The sequence below is a fragment of the Bombina bombina genome, chromosome 4, assembly GCF_027579735.1.
Source record: "Bombina bombina isolate aBomBom1 chromosome 4, aBomBom1.pri, whole genome shotgun sequence".
Classification (NCBI taxonomy): Eukaryota; Metazoa; Chordata; class Amphibia; order Anura; family Bombinatoridae; genus Bombina; species Bombina bombina.
The window spans coordinates 399,661,114-399,682,956 of NC_069502.1; the positions used below are offsets into that span (position 1 = coordinate 399,661,114).

At 38.3% G+C, this 21,843-nt stretch overlaps 1 protein-coding gene across 1 annotated transcript in view; it reads right to left on the minus strand.

The window, feature by feature from the left end:
• MCCC1 (methylcrotonyl-CoA carboxylase subunit 1) overlaps window positions 1–21,843 on the minus strand; it is a 51,446-nt gene that overhangs the window by 12,014 nt on the left and 17,589 nt on the right. Inside the window, 9 exon segments of the mRNA XM_053710177.1 lie at window positions 4,165–4,302; window positions 4,980–5,029; window positions 5,808–5,894; window positions 10,150–10,366; window positions 13,452–13,561; window positions 15,282–15,465; window positions 18,022–18,149; window positions 20,368–20,442; window positions 20,445–20,448. Of these exon segments, the coding sequence (XP_053566152.1) occupies window positions 4,165–4,302; window positions 4,980–5,029; window positions 5,808–5,894; window positions 10,150–10,366; window positions 13,452–13,561; window positions 15,282–15,465; window positions 18,022–18,149; window positions 20,368–20,442; window positions 20,445–20,448 (993 nt within the window).

A 21,843-nucleotide genomic window follows, 5' to 3' on the forward strand; every position in this document is an offset into this window, starting at 1 on the left:
AAGCTTGGCGTTCTGTCGAGACGCCATGAGATCTATCTCTGGTTTGCCCCAACGTCGAAGTATTTGGGCAAAGACCTCCGGATGAAGTTCCCACTCCCCCGGATGAAAAGTCTGACGACTTAAGAAATCCGCCTCCCAGTTCTCCACTCCCGGGATGTGGATTGCTGACAGGTGGCAAGAGTGAGACTCTGCCCAGCAAATTATCTTTGATACTTCCATCATAGCTAGGGAGCTTCTTGTCCCTCCCTGATGGTTGATGTAAGCTACAGTCGTGATGTTGTCCGACTGAAACCTGATGAACCCCCGAGTTGTCAACTGGGGCCAAGCCAGGAGGGCATTGAGAACTGCTCTCAATTCCAGAATGTTTATTGGCAGGAGACTCTCCTCCTGACTCCATTGTCCCTGAGCCTTCAGAGAATTCCAGACGGCACCCCAACCTAGAAGGCTGGCGTCTGTTGTTACAATTGTCCAGTCTGGTCTGCTGAATGGCATCCCCCTGGACAGATGTGGCCGAGAAAGCCACCATAGAAGAGAATTTCTGGTCTCTTGATCCAGATTCAGAGAAGGGGATAAGTCTGAGTAATCCCCATTCCACTGACTTAGCATGCACAGTTGCAGTGGTCTGAGGTGTAAGCGTGCAAAGGGTACTATGTCCATTGCCGCTACCATTAAGCCGATTACCTCCATGCATTGAGTCACTGACGGGTGTTGAATGGAATGAAGGGTGCGGCAAGCACTTTGAAGTCTTGTTAGCCTGTCCTCTGTCAGGTAAATCTTCATTTCTACAGAATCTATAAGAGTCCCCAGGAAGGGAACTCTTGTGAGTGGAACGAGTGAACTTTTCTTTTCGTTCACCTTCCATCCATGTGACCTTAGAAATGCCAGCACTAACTCTGTATGAGACTTGGCAGTTTGAAAGCTTGAAGCTTGTATCAGAATGTCGTCTAGGTATGGAGCTACCGAGATTCCCCGCGGTCTTAGTACCACCAGAAGAGCACCCAGAACCTTTGTGAAGATTCTTGGAGCTGTAGCCAATCCGAATGGAAGAGCCACAAACTGGTAATGCCTGTCTAGGAAGGCAAACCTTAGGTACCGATAATGATCTTTGTGAATCGGTATGTGAAGGTAAGCATCTTTTAAATCTACAGTGGTCATGTATTGACCCTCTTGGATCATAGGTAAAATTGTCCGAATAGTCTCCATCTTGAACGATGGAACTCTTAGGAATTTGTTTAGGATCTTTAAGTCCAGGATTGGTCTGAAAGTTCCCTCTTTTTTGGGAACCACAAACAGATTTGAGTAAAACCCCTGTCCCTGTTCCGATCGTGGAACTGGATGGATTACTCCCATTAACAAGAGCTCTTGTACGCAGCGTAGAAACGCCTCTTTCTTTGTCTGGATTGCTGACAATCTTGACAAATGAAATCTCTCTCTTGGAGGAGAGTATTTGAAGTCCAGAAGGTATCCCTGAGATATTATCTCTAGCGCCCAGGGATCCTGAACATCTCTTGCCCAAGCCTGGGCGAAGAGAGAAAGTCTGCCCCCCACTAGATCCGATCCCGGATCGGGGGCCCTCAATTCATGCTGTTTTAGGGGCAGCAGCAGGTTTCCTAGTCTGCTTGCCCTTGTTCCAGGACTGGTTAGGTTTCCAGCCTTGTCTGTAGCGAGCAACAGCTCCTTCCTGTTTTGGTGCAGAGGAAGTTGATGCTGCTCCTGCTTTGAAATTACGAAAGGAACGAAAATTAGACTGTCTAGTCTTGGCTTTGGCTTTGTCCTGAGGCAGGGCATGGCCTTTACCTCCTGTAATGTCAGCGATAATCTCTTTCAACCCGGGCCCGAATAAGGTCTGCCCTTTGAAAGGTATATTAAGCAATTTAGACTTAGAAGTAACATCAGCTGACCAGGATTTTAGCCACAGCGCCCTGCGTGCCTGAATGGCGAATCCTGAATTTTTCGCCGTAAGTTTAGTAAGATGTACTACGGCCTCCGAAATGAATGAATTAGCTAGTTTAAGGACTCTAAGCCTGTCCGTAATGTCGTCCAGAGTAGCTGAACCAATGTTCTCTTCCAGAGACTCAATCCAGAATGCCGCTGCAGCCGTGATCGGCGCAATGCATGCAAGGGGTTGCAATATAAAACCTTGTTGAACAAACATTTTCTTAAGGTAACCCTCTAACTTTTTATCCATTGGATCTGAAAAAGCACAGCTATCCTCCACCGGGATAGTGGTACGCTTAGCTAAGGTAGAAACTGCTCCCTCCACCTTAGGGACCGTTTGCCATAAGTCCCTTGTGGTGGCGTCTATTGGAAACATTTTTCTAAATATCGGAGGGGGTGAGAACGGCACACCGGGTCTATCCCACTCCTTAGTAACAATTTCAGTAAGTCTCTTAGGTATAGGAAAAACCTCAGTACTCGTCGGTACCGCAAAATATTTATCCAACCTACACATTTTCTCTGGTATTGCAACTGTGTTACAATCATTCAGAGCCGCTAACACCTCCCCTAGTAATACACGGAGGTTTTCCAGTTTAAATTTAAAATTTGAAATATCTGAATCCAGTCTGTTTGGATCAGAACCGTCACCCACAGAATGAAGTTCTCCGTCCTCATGTTCTGCCACCTGTGACGCAGTGTCTGACATGGCCCTAATATTATCAGCGCACTCTGTTCTCACCCCAGAGTGATCACGCTTACCTCTTAGTTCTGGTAATTTAGCCAAAACCTCAGTCATAACAGTAGCCATATCCTGTAATGTGATTTGTAATGGCCGCCCAGATGTACTCGGCGCTACAATATCACGCACCTCCCTCTGAGCGGGAGATGTAGGTACTGACACGTGAGGCGAGTTAGTCGGCATAACTCTCCCCTCGTTGTTTGGTGAAATTTGTTCAATTTGTACAGATTGACTTTTATTTAAAGTAGCATCAATACAGTTAGTACATAAATTTCTATTGGGCTCCACTTTGGCATTGCAACAAATGACACAGGTATCATCCTCTGAATCAGACATGTTTAACACACTAGCAAATAAACTTGCAACTTGGAAATACAATTCAATTAGAATAATATTAAAATGTACTGTGCCTTTAAGAAGCACAGAAGATCTATGACAGTTGACAATTAATAAATTGAAACAGTTATAGCCTCAATCCTTGTAAACAACACAACTTTAGCAAAGGTTTAATCCCATTAGCAAAGATAACAAATTCTGAAAGCAGGAAACAAATTACAGAATAAACGTTTTTTATCTCAGTCAAACTATAATTCTCACAGCTCTGCTGAGAGAAATTACCTTGCAGGGAATACAATGAGTTGCTGACTGAAATATTTGATGCATAGAAAAAGCGCCAAAAAACGGCCCCTCCCCCTCACACACAGCAGTGAGGGAGAACAGAAACTGTCAGAAAAACAGATTAAGCAACTGCCAAGTGGAAAAATAGTGCCCAAACATTTATTCACACAGTACCTCAGCAAATGAAAACGATTTTACATTCCAGCAAAAACGTTAAACATAATCTCTAGTTATTAAACAGCTTTAAGTATACATACATGACATTATATCGGTATGGCAGGATTTTCTCATCAATTCCATTGTCAGAAAATAAAAACTGCTACATACCTCTATGCAGATTCATCTGCCCGCTGTCCCCTGATCTGAAGTTTACCTCACTCCTCAGATGGCCGAGAACAGCAATATGATCTTAACTACTCCGGCTAAAATCATAGCAAAACTCTGGTAGATTCTTCTTCAAACTCTGCCAGAGAGGTAATAACACACTCCGGTGCTATTTTAAAATAACAAACTTTTGATTGAAGATATAAAACTAAGTATAATCACCATAGTCCTCTCACACATCCTATCTAGTCGTTGGGTGCAAGAGAATGACTGGGAGTGACGTAGAGGGGAGGAGCTATATGCAGCTCTGCTGGGTGAATCCTCTTGCACTTCCTGTTGGGGAGGAGTAATATCCCAGAAGTAATGATGACCCGTGGACTGATCACACTTAACAGAAGAAATATGTCTGACATGCAAAGTTCAATACCAGATCACTACATACAAAAGATAATAGCTACTGGAGCTGTATTTGTTAGTGTCAATAATACACAATAAACTATATATATATATAAACAATAAGCTAAACAGAACTAAGATTGTTTTACCATAGAGAAAAGGTGAATATTGTTATCTATGATAACCAGCTTGGATTTGAAGACAGTGCCGTTCACTGAACATCTCACATAAGTAATAACCCCCTCAGTTACAAGTTCTCCAGATACATTCATCACTTTATCTTCAATCTGAAATACAAAATCCAGCTTTAGATCTTCTTATAAGCGGAAATAACTTATTATTCTCATCCATTCCTCTACCAATTCTGGCTTCTGTGAAGTTGCATCAAATAAGAGTCTATACCTGGGCATTTAGTTGCTGCCTCTAATTAGACTCCCTGCTGTTTGTTTAAAGGGACATAAAACCCTATTTTTCTTTCATGATTCAGACACAGCAGACAAATTTAAACAACTTTACAATTTAATCATATTATCAAATTTCTTTGTTTTCTTGTTATTCTTTGTTGAAAAGCAGGAAAGTAAGTTCAGGAGCATGCACGTGTGCGCAGCACTATTTCCTGCCATGTAGTGCTCCAGACATGTGCACGCTACCTATCTAGATATCTCTTCAACAAAGAATAACATAAGAATGACACAAATGTGATAATAGAAGCAAATTGGAAACTTTTTTAAAATCGTATTCTCTATCTGAATCTTGAAAGAAAAAAAATTGGGTTTCATGTCCCTTTAAGTGCATGTTAAAGGGTGGTATCTAAATTAAAGAGTATAAACATAATGATGTAAGAAGTGTAACAAAGATATGTTTATTGCAGCAATAATGAGTAATGAGAGAGAGGAGTATGCTTTTTTGAAATAGTCCTGTAGTGAAAGTCTGCTACTAAAAATGACCACTAGTGTAATCGCACCTGCATATCATACGATCCGTCATGGTTATAATTTATCTTCATATTCACATCTGTTAATGACAGAAATGATAACAAAGCTAATTACATTTTTGCTAATGATTTTCATGTAATTAGATACATACACTACAGTGAGCAGCATGTAAAAGTAATGAAAGTAAATAATAATAAAAAAAAAAAACACGCACTTTAATGACTACATTTAATAGTGATTCTAAAAACTGCCATGATCTGTTTCAGAAAGTCAAAGTCACTTCCAGCTCCTTTAAAGTTCAATCCTTAAAGTGAATTTCAAGTTTGATGAATCAGTGCCCGTTTTTTAAAAACCCTATTAAAAACAGGGGCACTTTAATTCATCAAACTTTACATTTCACTCGTTCTGTTAAAATGCTTACCTTTTAATCTTAAAAGCCCCTCCAGCGCTTCCCACGCCCGTCGCAAGCCTCTTCTTTATATGTCAAAAATGACGAATCTGGCTTCCTCCAATTAGCGTTGCCTAAGGCAATGATTCCCCTGGGGGAGAAGCCGTGATTGGAAGATGCCGTATTTGTCATTGCTGATGTATGAAGTGACGAACGTCAGGAGGGGGAATCGCTGGAGTGGCTTTCAAGATTAAAAGTATTTTAACAAAACAGGTGAAATGTAAAGTTTAATGACTGAAAGTGCCCCTGTTTTTAATAGAGTTTTTAAAAACCAGGCACTGATTCATCAAACTTGACATTCACTTTAACCTAAAAAAAAATTAGGGGCTCAGGGAATTATTTTATATATGTAACATAATTAATGTTCTAAGTCAATGATACAAACTCACAAATAACATATTTAACTTACTATTCTCTCCATCAACTAAAGTGAGATTTCTGGTGAAGGAAATATTTAGTCTTCGTCCATTACTGGATGCAAACGGAGAAAACATGTCTAGAAAGGAAATATATATTAAAATATAAAATTATTTATAAAAGGTATTTTAACCCCTTCCCTTACCGGGAATTTCAGAGAAAAACTTGCCCAAAGCAAAGTAATTTTACAATAATTTCTAATATATTTAAATATATATATTTTTTATACATTTAAATATATTAGAAATTATTGTAAACTTAAGAAAAAATAAAAATGTATATATATATATATATATATATATATATTAAATGATCACATTCCACAAAAACCATGTAGTTTTCTAACTTTAGAAAAAAAAATCTCAAAATGTGTTAATTTGCATCCTCTGATTCAGCTAAGCCTAAACGTGTAAATTTGTTTAGCATTTTTGATCATTTTAAAGTCTTTATCTAGCTATGTACATCATGTTCTAAAATGATGTAATGGGGTAACTCATTTGGTATAGCAGAAGTGCCCAAATTCTCAAAATTTATCCCAAAACCATATATAATTTTAACGCAACCCAAGGTATTGATCCATGCCCATTTTGGTATATTTCATGCCACCATTTGGCCACCAAATGTAATCATATAAAAACTTTTGCACAAACTTTGGATTTCTCCTTGAAATTATTTACACACAACTACTGCAGTCATAAGACAAATAGTGAAAGCTTAGAAGAGGATTTCCTGGAGGAACAATTGCTTTCCTCATATAAAATATACAATGTCAAACATTACCTTGGGTATATGTTGATGGTTGTTCTAACCATGCCACTATTGATAATGAGCGCAGTTTAGTCGCTGGCATTGGTAACTACACTTAACCACATTCTGTTACTCTTTTCCAATCCTTATTTGCCCACTCACCACACACTTTTCTTATTGTTCGCCTACGTCATTACTCACTCAGTTTACCCTGCCTTATATCAGAATAATTTCCCTTCTCCCTTTCCTTCTGTGCCCATTCCCTCTCCTTTAGATTGTAAGCTTGAGAGCCTCTCTACCTGTAGGCCACTTTGTATTTAAAGTGAACTACTACTGATTGTGCTCAAGGGCAGCGCATTCCTCTCCTTTTGTATAACTCAATTATTGCACCTACAACTGTAATGTACCCCAATATTGTACTTGTTTGTGTATTTAATGCATCCCTGTAATGTTTTATTATTTCTTGTATAGCGCTACGTAATCTGCTGACGCTTTATAAATTCCTGATAATAATAATAATAAAGCTTCTCTAGGATCTCTAGACATGCATGGATTTGCCACTTTGTTTTGGTAATTAAAAGGCCGCTAATTGCAGCTGCAAAGCACACACAAATTTTGATGAATTAAAGTGCCCCTGTTTTTAATCGAATTTTTAAAAAACGGGCACTTTAGCATCAAAATTTACATTCACTTTAAAGGGACATGAAATTCCACATTTTTCTTTCATAAATCAGACTTAGAGGCCGAATTATCAAATGTCTGTCGGACCTGATCCGACAGTGTGAATCAGGTCCGACAGACATCGCTGAATGCGGAGAGCAATACGCTCTCCTTATTCAGCATTGCACCAGCAGCTCACAAGAGCTGCTGGTGCAACGCCTCCCCCTGCAGACTCGCGGCCAATCGGCCGCCAGCAGGGAGGTGTCAATCAACCCGATCGTACTCGAGCGGGTTGAATTGTGGCGATTCCTGTCCGCCTCATCAGAGCAGGTGGACAGGGTTATGGAGCAGCGGTCTTTAGACCGCTGCTTCATAACTGCTGTTTCTGGCGAGCCTGGGAGCTCGCCAGAAACACGAGCCCTCAAGCTCCTTCCGGAGCTTGATAAATGGGCCTCAAAGCCTGCAATTTTAAACGACTTTCCCGATTTACTTCTATTATCAAATTTGCTTTGTTCCTTTGGTATCCTTTGTTGAAAATAATACTTAGGTTGGCTTAGGAGCTGTGAACTAGCTGGTGACTGCACATGTATGCCTCCTGTGATTGGCTTACAGTTATCTCCCAGTAATGCATTGCTACTCCTTCAATAAAGGATACAAAAGGAATTAAGCAGAATTGATAAGGGAAGTTGTTTAAAATTGTATGTTCTCTCTGAACCATGAAATATTTTTTAGGTTTCATGTCTATTTTTGAAGGGTAATATTTGCTGTAGTGTAGGGATTACCCTCTCACCTGACACCACCCTGATAGCTCTCTTCCCTCCACCTTCCACTGGTTACAGGCATCTTTGTTACTGGCATCTAGTCTGCCAGTAACAGTTTAGGGCATTTATTATTATTATTATTATTATACTTTATTTATGAAGCGCCAACATATTCCGCAGCACTGTCCATGGATACAATTCATTTAAATAAAACAATATAAGACTTGTCAGAGATAGGACAAAATTTACAAAACACATACAGGAGGATTTGGGGGCCCTATTCCCATGGGAACTTACAATCTAGAAGGGTAAGAGGTTGAGAAACAGGAGGTGAGGACTGCAAGATTGAGAAAGATGTTAATGCAGAGTTAGATGAGGGAAATGTTATTAGGTAAGTGAAATTAATTTATTATTGAGTTGGGTGGTAGGCTTCCCTGAACAGAAAAGTCTTCAGGGAACATTTAAAGGAAGAAAGATTAGGGCAAAGCCTGACAGCACGAGGGAGAGTGTTCCAGAGGGTAGGTGCTGCACGACAGAAGTCCTGCAGTCTAGCATGAGAGGAGGTGATAGTCGCGGATGCAAGGAGCAGGTCATTGTTGGATCATAGTGGGCGGGCTGGAGTATACTTGTGTATTAGAGAGGATAGGTAGAGGGGAGCGGCATTGATAATTTTGATACATTTTGTGTAGTGTAGGGATTTGACACAGTTCCTATGTGTTGGAAAGAGGAACTATGTCAAATTTGCTTTATTCTATTTATATCCTTTGTTGAAGGAGCACGGCTATACTGGGAGCTAGCTGGACACATCTGTTGAGTCAATGACACAAGGCATATATGTGCAGCCACCAATCATTAGCTAGCTCCTAGTAGTGCATTGCTGCTTTTGAGTTTACCTAGGTATGCATTTCAACAAGTGATACAAAGAGCAAAACATAAATAAATTAGATAATAGTAAATTGAAAAGTTATTTAAAATTGTATGCTCTTTCTGAATCATTAAAGAGACATTTGTGGTTTCATGTCCCTTTAAGTACTGGTTATAGAAAAGCTATGTAAGCAAGAATGTTTATAAGAAATTGCACTCAATGTGTGGTGGGATAAAATATATAATAAAATGTTATTTTTTCTCTATAAGTATTGGTTTCACTGTTTATAGAGAGATAAGATGAGGAGGTTTATGTAAATATAGACAGATAAGCTAACGAGATCTGTTCTCACTGGAAGCTCAGCCCATTTGATGAAGTTGTGGTTTCAATTACCAGAGGCTGCTATTTTACATTAAAAAATAAACTCAAAGGAACAATTTCCCATACATTTTAAACTCTGCAACTGATATAACAAGTCATTGTAAACACATTAAGGGGAAACTAATTTTACAGTACACTGGCCCTTTAAGCTTGTAATCCACTACAACTCAAAAGTGCTGGTCAGGCTTGTCTACAGTCTTTGTTTGCATATGCCCATGTGTTTAACCCCTGTAAATGGCTTAAACACATAGTTATAGGAGCTAGCTGAACACATTTGGTGAGCCAAATTACAAGTGGCATATGCCTGCAACTACCAGTAGTGTAATGCTGTTCCAAGCCTCCCTAAATATGCTTTCTGACAATGGATACCAAGAGAACAAAGTAAATTTATCTTAAAAGCAAATTGAAAAGTCTTCTAAAATCACACGATCTTGACTTTCTTGTCCCTTTCATTGCCATATGAATAACATTCCAAAACAGGATTTTCTCCTTTTTCATGAAATTTAGCTCTGCAAATTGTTGATTTTTTGATTCTCAGCACTTAAAATGCACCTGCTGACTTCTCAGCGCTCATTGCCTGCAATTGGCTTTAAATGCTGCTGCAAAACAATGTACTGTATACTATTAGTATGACCCTAGCCTTGTTGTCTGCAGACTAAAGCCTACACTGACTCTTCCAAATATGGCAAATGGTTGCTAGAGTTTGGCTTTTGATAAACAATTGCAGTAACAATTATTTAAATTTGTATTAATGTTTAGACTTGGCTGGCATGTTATTTTACAGCAACACAACATAAATGACTTCTCTCCCTTAAATAGCATAATAAAGAAGATGAGTCGTGACTTTCACATCTCTTTCTAGTAATGGTATCTGTAATAAATGCTTTACAATGGCAGGAATGGCAAAAAGAAGCACAAACCAGTTGAGTGAATGTTAAACTCCTCAGTTAAGACCTTCTCTTTCAGAATAAGGCCCAGTACAGCTTGACAAATCAACTCATTGGAGGTTCTTTTCTTGGGTGGGAAGAGTTCTTTATAGTGCTGAGGAATGAAATTAGTGTGTACATCTCCTGCTTCAAAGGCTGGGTGCCCAGACAGGCTTAAGAGGAAATCAATGTTTGTGCTCAGTCCTACAATCTGCAATCACAGGGTTAATGAATTAGCTTTTAAAATAGAAATAAGCTAAAAAAAAGAGTTAATGTCAGGATTAAAGGGACATTCTACAATATAATTTTTATTGTTTTAAAAGATAATCCCTTTATTACCCATTCCCCAGGTTTGCATAACCAACACAGTTATATTAATATACTTTTAACCTCTGTGATTATCTTGTATCTAAGCTTCTTTTGACAGCCCCCTGATCACATGACTTAGTACTAAATGCAAATCAATAGATCATAAATACAGTGTTGTGTTAACTCTTAAATAACTCCTCATGCATCTACATGGCCCCTCTCGCAGCCATCGTCCGACGCCACAACCTCAACATCGTCTCCTATGCCGACGACACCCAGTTAATCATCTCACTCACCCGAGATCCCACCACCGCCAAAAAGAACGTCCACAAAGGCCTGACAGCAGTCGCCGCCTGGATGAATGACAACCGGCTCAAACTGAACACAGACAAAACCGAAGTCCTCCTCCTCGGACCCAATAAATCCGCATGGGATGACTCCTGGTGGCCCACAGCCCTCGGTCACCCTCCAACCCCAACCGACCACGCACGAAATCTAGGTTTCATCCTGGACTCATCACTCTCCATGAACCGATCAAATTAATGCCATCACCTCAACATGTTTCCACATCCTCCACCTGCTACGAAAAATCTTCAAGTGGATCCCTACCGAAACCAGGAAAACAGTCACCCACGCCCTTGTCAGCAGCCGGTTGGACTATGGCAACGCACTCTACGCTGGCTCCACCATCAAACTCCAAAAGAGACTCCAACGTATCCAGAACGCCTCAGCCAGACTCATCCTCGACATCCCCCTCTAATGCCACATCACAGAACACCTAAGGAACCTTCACTGGCTCCCCATCAACAAGAGAATCACCTTCAAGCTCCTTACCCACGCGTTCAAGGCCCTACACAACATCGGACCCGAGTACATAAACCACTGCGTAAATTTCTACACCCCCGCCAGACAACTACGATCGGCCGACCAAGCACTCGCAGTCATCCCCCGCATCAGCAAAGCCACAGCGGGCGGAAGATCCTTCTCCCACATAGCAGCAAAGACATGGAACACCCTCCCGCTGCACCTCAGACAATCCACCTCCCTTATAAAGTTCAGAAAGGACCTCAAAGCCTGGCTCTTCGACTGAACGCCCATCCCCTCCCCCCTTTCCTCCTATCTACCTCCCCTTAGTGCCTTGAGACCCTCATGGGTGATTAGTTTGCGCTCTATAAGTACCCAATAGATAGATAGATGCATGAACACAATGTTATCTATATGACCCACATGAACTAGAAGTCTCCTGTTGTGAAAAGCAAATACAAACGCATGTGATAAGAGGCTGTCTATAGTAGCTTAGAAATAGGCCGAAAATGTTATAAAGTATATTAATATATTAATGTTGGTTGTGCAAAGCTGGGGAATGGGTAGTAAAGGCATTAACTCTCTTAACAATTTTAGTGTAGACTGTCCCTTTAAAGAGGCAATCAAGATTAAAAATATCCATATTTTTAATCAATCAATATATATATATTTTTATTTATTTTTTAACAATAGTCTTTATTGTTTTCAAAAGTGTAAACATTACACAAGAATCAATTGTTAACATAAAAGAACATAAAAGAGCACGATGAGAAAAATAAAACAAGCAAGTACAAGTAAATCTCACATTGTGGAATAAGAGACAATCCACCTATATTATAAATGTGAAATTTGTTCAGAGTGCTCTAAATAGTAACACGAGGGGGGCACAGAGTGAAAGAAGGGGGGGGAGAGAGAGGGTTTAAGAGGGGAAGGAGGCAGATATAAGAGAAGTATTATGGGTTGGTTGGTTGTCTGCAGATACTGAGATATGGCAAAAGAAAGGATAAGAGACCGAAGAGTGTATTGGACAGATAAACGGTTAGTGGTTTACCCTGTTACGTCTCGCCTGTAGGCATTCTGATTATGTAGTGCTGGTGTGGTTATTTACGGTGTGGAGTAAGGACTCCCAGTAAAATGTTATATATCAATATATTTTTTAATCAATATATTTAATCAATATATCACTAAAATAATTTAACAGCTAATCATTTTAATATAAAACACACTCCAGTGTAAATAATGACTCAACCATAAAACCATAACTAATTACAGACAAGTATAATTTATAAAAAAAGTTGCTTACAATTCAAATGTAACTTCGTATGTACAAATACAAACATTTCTAAACACTTTTGTTGTTGTAAATATTGCTGAATACAACAAGACAGTATTTATGGATGTCAGGGCATTGTGGTTTCCTGGAAGCCAAGAAACTGGAGATTATACTTTTACATTTTTTTTACACCAGCTACATACGGACACAAATATATAGAGAAGATAAAGATATATAGATATATATTTCTGACAATTCTATCCATTTAAGCTTAAAGGGACACTAAACCCAATTGTTTTATTTCATGATTCAGATAGACCATGCAATTTTAAGCAGCTTTCTAATTTACTCCTATTATCAATTTTACTTCGTTCTCTTTGTATCTTTATTTGAAAAAAGAAGGAATATAAACTTAGCAGACAGCCCATTTTTGGTTCAGCACCCTGGCTAGAGCTTGCTGATTGGTGACTACATTTAGCCACCAATCAGCAAGCGATACCCAGGTGCTGAACCAAAAATGGACCGGCTCTTATGCTTACATTCCTGCTTTTTCAAATAAAGATACCAAAAGAATGAAGAAAAATTAATAAATAGGAGTAAATTAGAAAGTTGCTTAAAATCATATGCTCTATCTGAATCATGAAATATTTTTTTTTGGGTTTAGTGTCCCTTTAACTGCTACACATAAAACCCAATTAATACTTTCAATTGCATATACAGCATAGGTATCATCTGTATATTTTAAAGTATTGCAGAGCTGGAGTACTGGAGCACTTTAATACTAAGATTTTCACCTACATGCAAATTTAAATGCTAAAAAGTCATTAGATCTGCATTTATCACAACTAAAAGTTGACATTAAAGACTAACAAAATATTCCATCAGTGTTAAAATGTAGCCATTTACTGACATTGTATTGATGTAGACAATACTTTAACTTCATCAGGGCTGCCTGTCGATCCTCTGCCCACACAACCAGTTTAGCAATCATGGGGTCATAGTGTACAGAGACTTCATCACCTGTTTTTTTGGGATAGAAAAAAAAATAAAACAGAGATCTAGGCCTGTGACTCGCGGACTCATCTTTAGCCCCACCAACAGGTTTCAGATTTTCTTGCCTATGTACAGATAGATCTATCAAAATAGCCGAGTCTGTTAAAAACCATGGTATTAAAGGGACATTCCAGCCAAAATTGGAATTCCCATGGATGCATTTCAGTTTTCAATAGAAGCATTTTTGTAGTATACATATTTTAGCACAAATGTTTCTAATAAAAGCTATAGCGGTTTCAAATGTGTATTTAAAGGGACAGTCAACACCAACATTGTTATTGTTTAAAATTATAGATAATGCCTTTACTACCCATCTTTGCACAACCAACATTGTTATAGTAATATACTGTATAACATTCAAACCTCTATATTTCTTTTTAACATTCAAATCTCTAAATTTCTGCCTGTTTTTAAGCCTCTACAGACAGCCTCTTATCACATGCTTTTTTATTAGCTTCTCACAACAAGAGACTGCTAATCCATGTTGGCCATATAGATAACATTGTGCTTCCTCCCGTAGAGTTGTGCATGACACTGCACTAAATGGCTAAAATGCAAGTTAATAGATAATAAATAAATAGCCATGTGATCAGGGTGCTATCAAAAGAGGCTGAGATACAAGGTAATCACAGAGGTTAAAAGTATATTAATATAACCGTGTTGGTTATGCAAAACTGAGGAATCTATACTATAATTGCGTTTGTAACGTGTCCGTCTGTGTTGCCAGTTGCGCACGCATCCTCAAAGGAATGTAGGCTACACAAGGCAGCCAAAAGAATGTAGGCAGCGCGCGCAGCCAAGAGAATCCACCTGGATGCAGCAAAGCTGCATCCCAGTGGATTCCGAATATGGCAGGATGGTGAAAGAATCCACTGCAGCATAGGCAAACAGAGCCTTAACAAAAAAAACAAAAAAAAAAACGCCTACACGAAACAATGAGAAAACATGTAACCGCCAGCAAGAAATAAAAAAAAAAACCTAACTGCCCCCACTAAGTATAACAAAAAATAACTAACCTCCCGCACTATTAACAATAGCATAATTAAAATATTAACCCCTAAACCGCCAACCCCCCACATCGCAATAAACCTAATTAACCCCTAAACCGACAAACCCTCACATTGCAATAAACCTAATTAACCTATTAACTCCTAAACCTCCACCCCCCACAACCCAAATATTTAATTTAAAATCCAAGCCCCCTAACCTAACACCCCCTAAATTGACCCCAATACTAAGATACACTTAAATAAAACCTAACATTAAATTACAAACAAAAAAATTTAAAAAATCTAAAATTACAGAAAAAATAAACAAAATTATCAAAAATAACAAAAATTAAACATAATCCCTATGAAAATAAAAAGCCCAATAAAAAAAAATACTAAGTCCCCCCTAACAGTAAAAAAAACCCCTCCACCAAACCCCCCAAAATTAAAAAAACTAACACTAAAAAAACCTAAACTACCCATTGCCCCTTAAAGGGGCATTCAGCTCTTTTCATCCCATTAAATCCCTAATTTTAAAAATAAAAATCCCCCAAAAATAAAAATCCTAAAACTAATGTATTAATGTATTATTGAACCATAACAGTAGAAATCATTTTCCACCTGATTCTGTAATAGAGATGATAAACTACCATACCACATATATGTGCTTTAATAAAGAATAAAACATTTTATTATACCTTGCCTGACTCCTGTTTCAATGCGGGTAAATATGTCAGCTGGTGGTGTGGAAAGATGCAGCAGAGGCCCTGCCCCAGGCATGAAGTTATTATTAGGATCTTCAGCGTAGATTCTGGCTTCAAACGCATGACCACGTAAAGTAATCTCATCCTGAGTCAAAGGAATCTTCTCCCCAGCAGCAACCTACAAAAGAAGATCTAATTATGTTTTAGATCAGAATATTTCTGTATAACTAAAGGTTGTGTTTATCTGAGCTAGGGCTGTATTTTACAACAATTTTACTAGGACTGCATGTTACTCCATGGAAATAACAGACATGTATGGCTTTGACATTGTTTATTGGTAATTAGAAGGCCGCTTATTGCAGCTGCGCAACACACTTTTCAGCAGTGATGGGGTTAGTTAGCTGGTAAGGGAAATAGTATTGTAATGTAGGTATTACCCTCCTATCTGACACCTCCCTGATCCCTCCCAAACAGCTCTCTTCCTCCCCATCCACACTCATCCCCACCATCTTAAGTACTGGCAGACAGTCTGCCAGTATGCAGCTTAGTGGTTTTTTTTTTAAAGTTCTTATTATTATTTTTTTGTGCAGTGTAGTGACTCCTTGGCTCCCTTCTCAACCCTCCCACCTCTCTGATCCCTCCCAAACAGCTCTCTAGCCCTCCTCCATACCACTAGTGGCGGCCATCTTTGGTACTGGCAGCTGTCTGCCAGTATCTAATTTATAGGAATTGTTTTATTTTGTTTCACATTTTTCCCCCCTGCAGTCTAGTGGTTTCCCCATCATTCCCTCCCTGCGATCGTTATGCATGGCACGTCCACCACTACCATTCCAACCTTTTTCTGTAGTGCAGTGCCCCATCCCTCTCTCTCCCATCAAAGTACTTTACTTTTCTGTAGCATAGAGCCCCTCCCATTCCCTCCTCCTCTGACACTTGCCCACCCACCGCCTTCCCTCCCACACCTCCTGCCAGCACAAGTGGAGATTGCTACACTGTGTCATGGTCTGTAATGATCTGGCAATCTGCCTTCATATGGTAACGGAGCACGGATTGTGCTCCGATAAGACATGAAGGCAGATGCTGAAAGCTCAGGAACAGTCTTGGTTTTCACTTAAAAGGGACATAAAATCCCAAAAATGTATTTCATGAACCAGATAGATCATACAATTTTAAACAATTTTCCAATTTACTTCTATTATCAAATTTGCTTTATTCTCTTGATATCCGTTGTTGAAGAAACAGCAATGCACATGAGTGAGCCAATTACATGAGTTATATATGTGCAGCCACCAATCAGCAGCTCCAGATCCTACCTAGGTATACTTTTCAACAATAGATACCAAAAGAACAAAACACATTTAATAATACAAATTGGAAAGTTGTGTAAAATTGCATGCCCTCTCTGATTCATGAAAGACAATTTGGGTTTCATATCCCTTTAACAACTGAGACTGCTTGGGCTTCTAGCAGTATGGTTGTAGATCTACGTTATGCGGTACAATGGGCTATGTATCGCATGAAATAGATCTACATCCATTTGGCCCAAGGAGTTACACAAATTTCAAATTTATTTCTATTATTACATTTCTTTGTTTTCTTGGCATCCTTTGTGGAATAGTGCAGTAATGCACAACTGGGAGCTAGATGAACACATCAGGTAAGCCAATGACAAGAGGTATATATGTGCAACCATCAATCACCAGCTAGCTCGTAGTAGAGGACTGCTGCTCCTGAGCATACCTAGGTATACTTTCCATCAAAGGATTCTAAGAGAATAAAGCAAATTTGTTAATACAAATAAATTGGAATTTTGTTTAAAATTGCACGCTCTACTTGAATTTGAAGTTTAATCCTGACTTTACGGTTTAGAAATGCATGTGGTTGTTGTATGTCTGCGTCAGTATCTATTGCTCATCATTGGGTTGTATACTGACAAATTGTGATGGTACTTTTTTATTTACCTCTTATGTAAACTCAATGAACAATAATGCAGCTACTTTACATTGTTGTGAATGCCCATTGATCCGATAAGAGCAGTGTTCTTTCTAATCAGTACATACTTGTTTGAGAGGGATACAAAATATGCTGTAAGACACTTAAATTTCTGCAGTAATAAAGTATTTTTTGATGGTGCTAAAAAATAGCATACACCATATATAAATGACCTAAATTGACAAAGATTATGAAATTATATTTAATTATTTTAAAAATATACTGAAGTTGTTATTCAAGTTTCACAATCCATGTTTTAACTGTTGGATTAATTGGTGTATGGTTGATTGAGCTAAACTTTTGTACAAAGGAGCTATTCAATAATATTAATGTTAATAATTCGATTATCCATGTGTTATCATTTTGTGCATTGATTAATATCAATAAATCATCATCATTAGTTGATTAATTCATTGATAGAGCACTTTATTACATTACATGAAAGCTAGTTAATAAGCAGGCTGAACCACACCACCTCATACAAACCTGAACACTGATACATTTGGCACCAATATCACTTACATTAGCTAACACAATGGACAAAACTTAGACTAGACTAGTTTTTAGCTATTCCTTGTGAGCAGGTAAGGTTATCTAATATATTGTTCCATTAAATGTTCCATGCAAAAGTATTAATATTTGCTCAAGAGCAAGTTTTGTGTGGTGTGTCAGTAGCTATTTTTCAATTATACTGCCCATTTGACTGTTCTAATGCACATACTATAGAGAGATTCTGACTTACACGAAGTTGCCATTCTACCAGATCAGTTCCTGTAATCATCTCAGTGACTGGGTGCTCCACCTGGAGACGTGTGTTCATTTCCATGAAGTAGAAATTGTGCTCAGAATCCATAATGAATTCCACAGTTCCTACAAAAAGGTAAAAACTTTATTAGCTCTAACCCTACTGCAAAGGTAAAAGCCAATGAGATGTTCTCTTAATCTGTCATTAATGTTAGTTATGCAAAACTGGGGAATGGCTAATAAAGGGATTATCTATCTTTTTAAACAATACAATTTTTCAAGTAGACTGTCCTTTTGATAGCTTTGGAAATGTGTCTGAATGTCTAAATATGAGTTTCAGCTCCAGATCTTAGCAAAGAAATAGCACGATTGTTCATGTAGACTAAAACAAGACTGAGAATAGCAGAGAATACGGTTAACACTTCTCTTGCCAGAGGTTTTTTTTGTACTTACAAGTTTTACATTTTAGACTAAATAAAGTGGATAATATTTTCAGAAACAAAAGCCTTAATTAATTTTTGCATATTTCAAACCCATCAATAAAATAATATGCTGTAAAACTGCATTACATAATGCTACAAGTAAATATGAATGCAACCTGAGACTTTGCCTCGATCAGATAATAATACATAGAGCTAAAAAGTTACTCCTAGGCACCCGGCATAGATTCACCAAGTCACATATACCATGAAGAACAGTACAGAGGAAAGCTACAGTTTCTCTCTACTGGAAATCTTTCACAGATATATTCTATCTCATATAATCACACTGCTCTGATTATAATATGCTTATGCTCTAGATTATGGTGATATTAAAAATGTATTTCAATGCTATGGATTTACATTATAATTATTAAGTAACTAGGGAAAACAGAACAGACTCAGTTCATTGCAGAATGTTTGTATATTGCTATATTATAATTATTCTTTATTTATAAAGCACCAACAGATTCCGCAGCGCTGCCCATGGGTACAAGGATATAAGTTACAGCGGAGAAACAATACAATAAAAGACAACAATTTACAGGACAAAATATAGGGGGGAATTGAGGGCCCTGTTCCTGTGGGAACTTACAATCTAAATAGGTAGGAAGGATGGGAAATAGGAAGTGGGACTGAAAAGGTGAGAATGATGTTAGTAAGGAGATAGATGAGGGCAACTGTTAGGTAAGTGAAGTTTATATGATAATGAGTCAGCGTGATAAGCTTCCCTGAACAAAAAGGTCTTTAGGGAGTGTTTAAAGGAGGAGAGGTTAGGGGAGAGTCTGACAGCTTGAGAGAAGTTGCGTTTCCAGAGGGTTGGTGCCGCACAAGAGAAGTCCCTGTAGTCCTAGCATGAGAGGAGGTGATGGTAGAGGATGCAAGGAGATGGTTCATTGTTGGATCTTAGGGGGGCGGGCTGAGTATATTTGTTATATATCATTATTTATTATAGATTTTAGTTCCATACAAAAATGCTGGTTTGCTTATATGATTTTATGATGTCATTTATATTAAACCTGCAGAATGGAAACTATGAAACAGTGAGAATATTCTTTCTGAACTGTAGTATCGGTCCCTAGTGATCATTTAATAGAGAAATCAGTTCAGATATTGGAAAGAGGTTAAGCTCCCTTTTCACATAGGCCTGGCATCAAGTGATTTGTTTTTAACTTTATTTTCTTTGCCCAGTTATTTCTGGTCTTTACAATTACTTAAAAAAACATAAAAAGTGCAAAATGAAATTTCTTTAATATGATAGAGAATTTTATTATTGCATTGTTGCCTGCATATAACTATGTGTCAAACTCTACAAACGGCAAGTCAGCTTCAGAGCAGCAATGCATACTGGGAACTAACTCAACAAATTTGGTGATCCAATGAGAAGAGGCATATGTGTGCAACCACCAATCACCAGCTAGCTCCCAGTAGTGCATTTCTGCTTATGAACCTACCTGGGTATATTTTCTAACAAAAGATAACAAGAGAATAAAGTAATATGAAATTAGAGGATTACCTGCTGTCTGACCCATGAAAGTTTAATTTTGACTTTCATGTCTCATTAGTGACATTCTACGCAATATCTATTTTGCACTGGGAAGTTTATTGCTGTGTTTGTTGTATGGAAAATAATTTTTGTATTAACTTTATTAGATGACGGATAACAGCACTGTCCTTACAATTCTTAAGATACAGACGTAACCAGTAATAGTTTGTTTCCTTCTACAACACACAATAAAGGATTCTGGTTTTTAAAGTAGTAACTTAATAAGTTGAACAGATACCAGGTAATATAACTATTTTGTAATGTAGCATTCACAAATATGTGCCACAATAAAACTATATAAAAAGAACAAACAACATACCAGCCCCAACATAATTCACAGCTTTTGCAGCTCTGACTGCAGCCTCTCCCAATTTCTTTCTAACTTCAGGACTATTCCGGGCTGTTAAAGTAATTAATAACAAATTAATTATCAGCAGCACTGAAATACAAAAATTGGATGTGTTTAAATAGTAATTAAAGACTATATAGGATCTTAACAAAAAAAAATGAATATCATGTAAATTTAACCAACATGTATGTATGTACACACACGCCACTATATATATATATATATATATATATACTATATATATATATATATATTACACACACATACATATATACACACACATATATATACACATACACACACACACATACATACATACACACTCGTATGCAAAAGTTTAAGGCACCACCTGACAATTTCCATGATTTTCATTTATAAATATTGGGTGTTTGGATCAGCAATTTCATTTTGATCTATCAAATAACTGAAGGACACAGTAATATTTGAGTAGTTAAATGAGGTTTATTGGATTACAGAAAATGTGCAATATGCATCCAAACGAAATTAGTAAAGTGCATAAATGTGGGCACCCTTGTCATTTTATTGATTTGAATACCTGTAACTACCTAGCACTGATTAATTGGAACACACAATTGGTTTGGTGAGCCCATTAAGCCTTTAACTTCATACACAGGTGCATCCAATCATGAGAAAAGGTATTTAAGGTGGCCAATTGTAAGTAGTTGTTCTCTTTGACTCTCCTCTGAAGAGTGGCAACATGGGGGCCTCAAAATAACTTTCAAATAACCTGAAAACAAAGATTGTTCAACGTTATGGTTTAGGGGAAGGCTACAAAAAGCTATCGCAGAGATTTAAGCTGTCAGTGTCCACTGTGAGGAACATAGTGAGGAAATGGAAGACCACAGGCACAGTTCTTGTTAAGGTCAGAAGTGGCAGGCCAAGTAAAATATCGGAGAGGCAAAGGATGGTGAGAACGGTCAAAAACAGCCCACAGACCACCTCCAAAGACATCCAACATCATCTTGCTACAGATGGTGTCACTGTGCATCGTTCGACAATTCAGCACACTTTGCACAAGGAGAAGCTGTATGGGAGAGTGATGCCACGCCACAAACAGAGTCGCTTGAGGTATGCAAACACACATTTGGACAAGCCAGCTTCATTTTGGAAGAAGGTGCTGTGGACTGATGAAACAAAGATTGAGTTATTTGGTCATAACAAGGGGCGTTATGCATGGCGGCAAAAGAACACAGCGTTCCAAGACAAACACTTGCTACCCACAGTAAAATTTGGTGGATTTTCAATCATGCTGTGGGGCTGTATAGCCAGTGCCAGTACTGGGAATCTTGTTAAAGTTGAGGGTCACATGGATTCCACTCAATATCAGCAGATACTTGAAAATAATGTTGAGGTATCAGTCACAAAGTTGAAGTTACGCAGGGGCTGGATATTTCAACAAGACAACGACCCAAAACACTGCTCAAA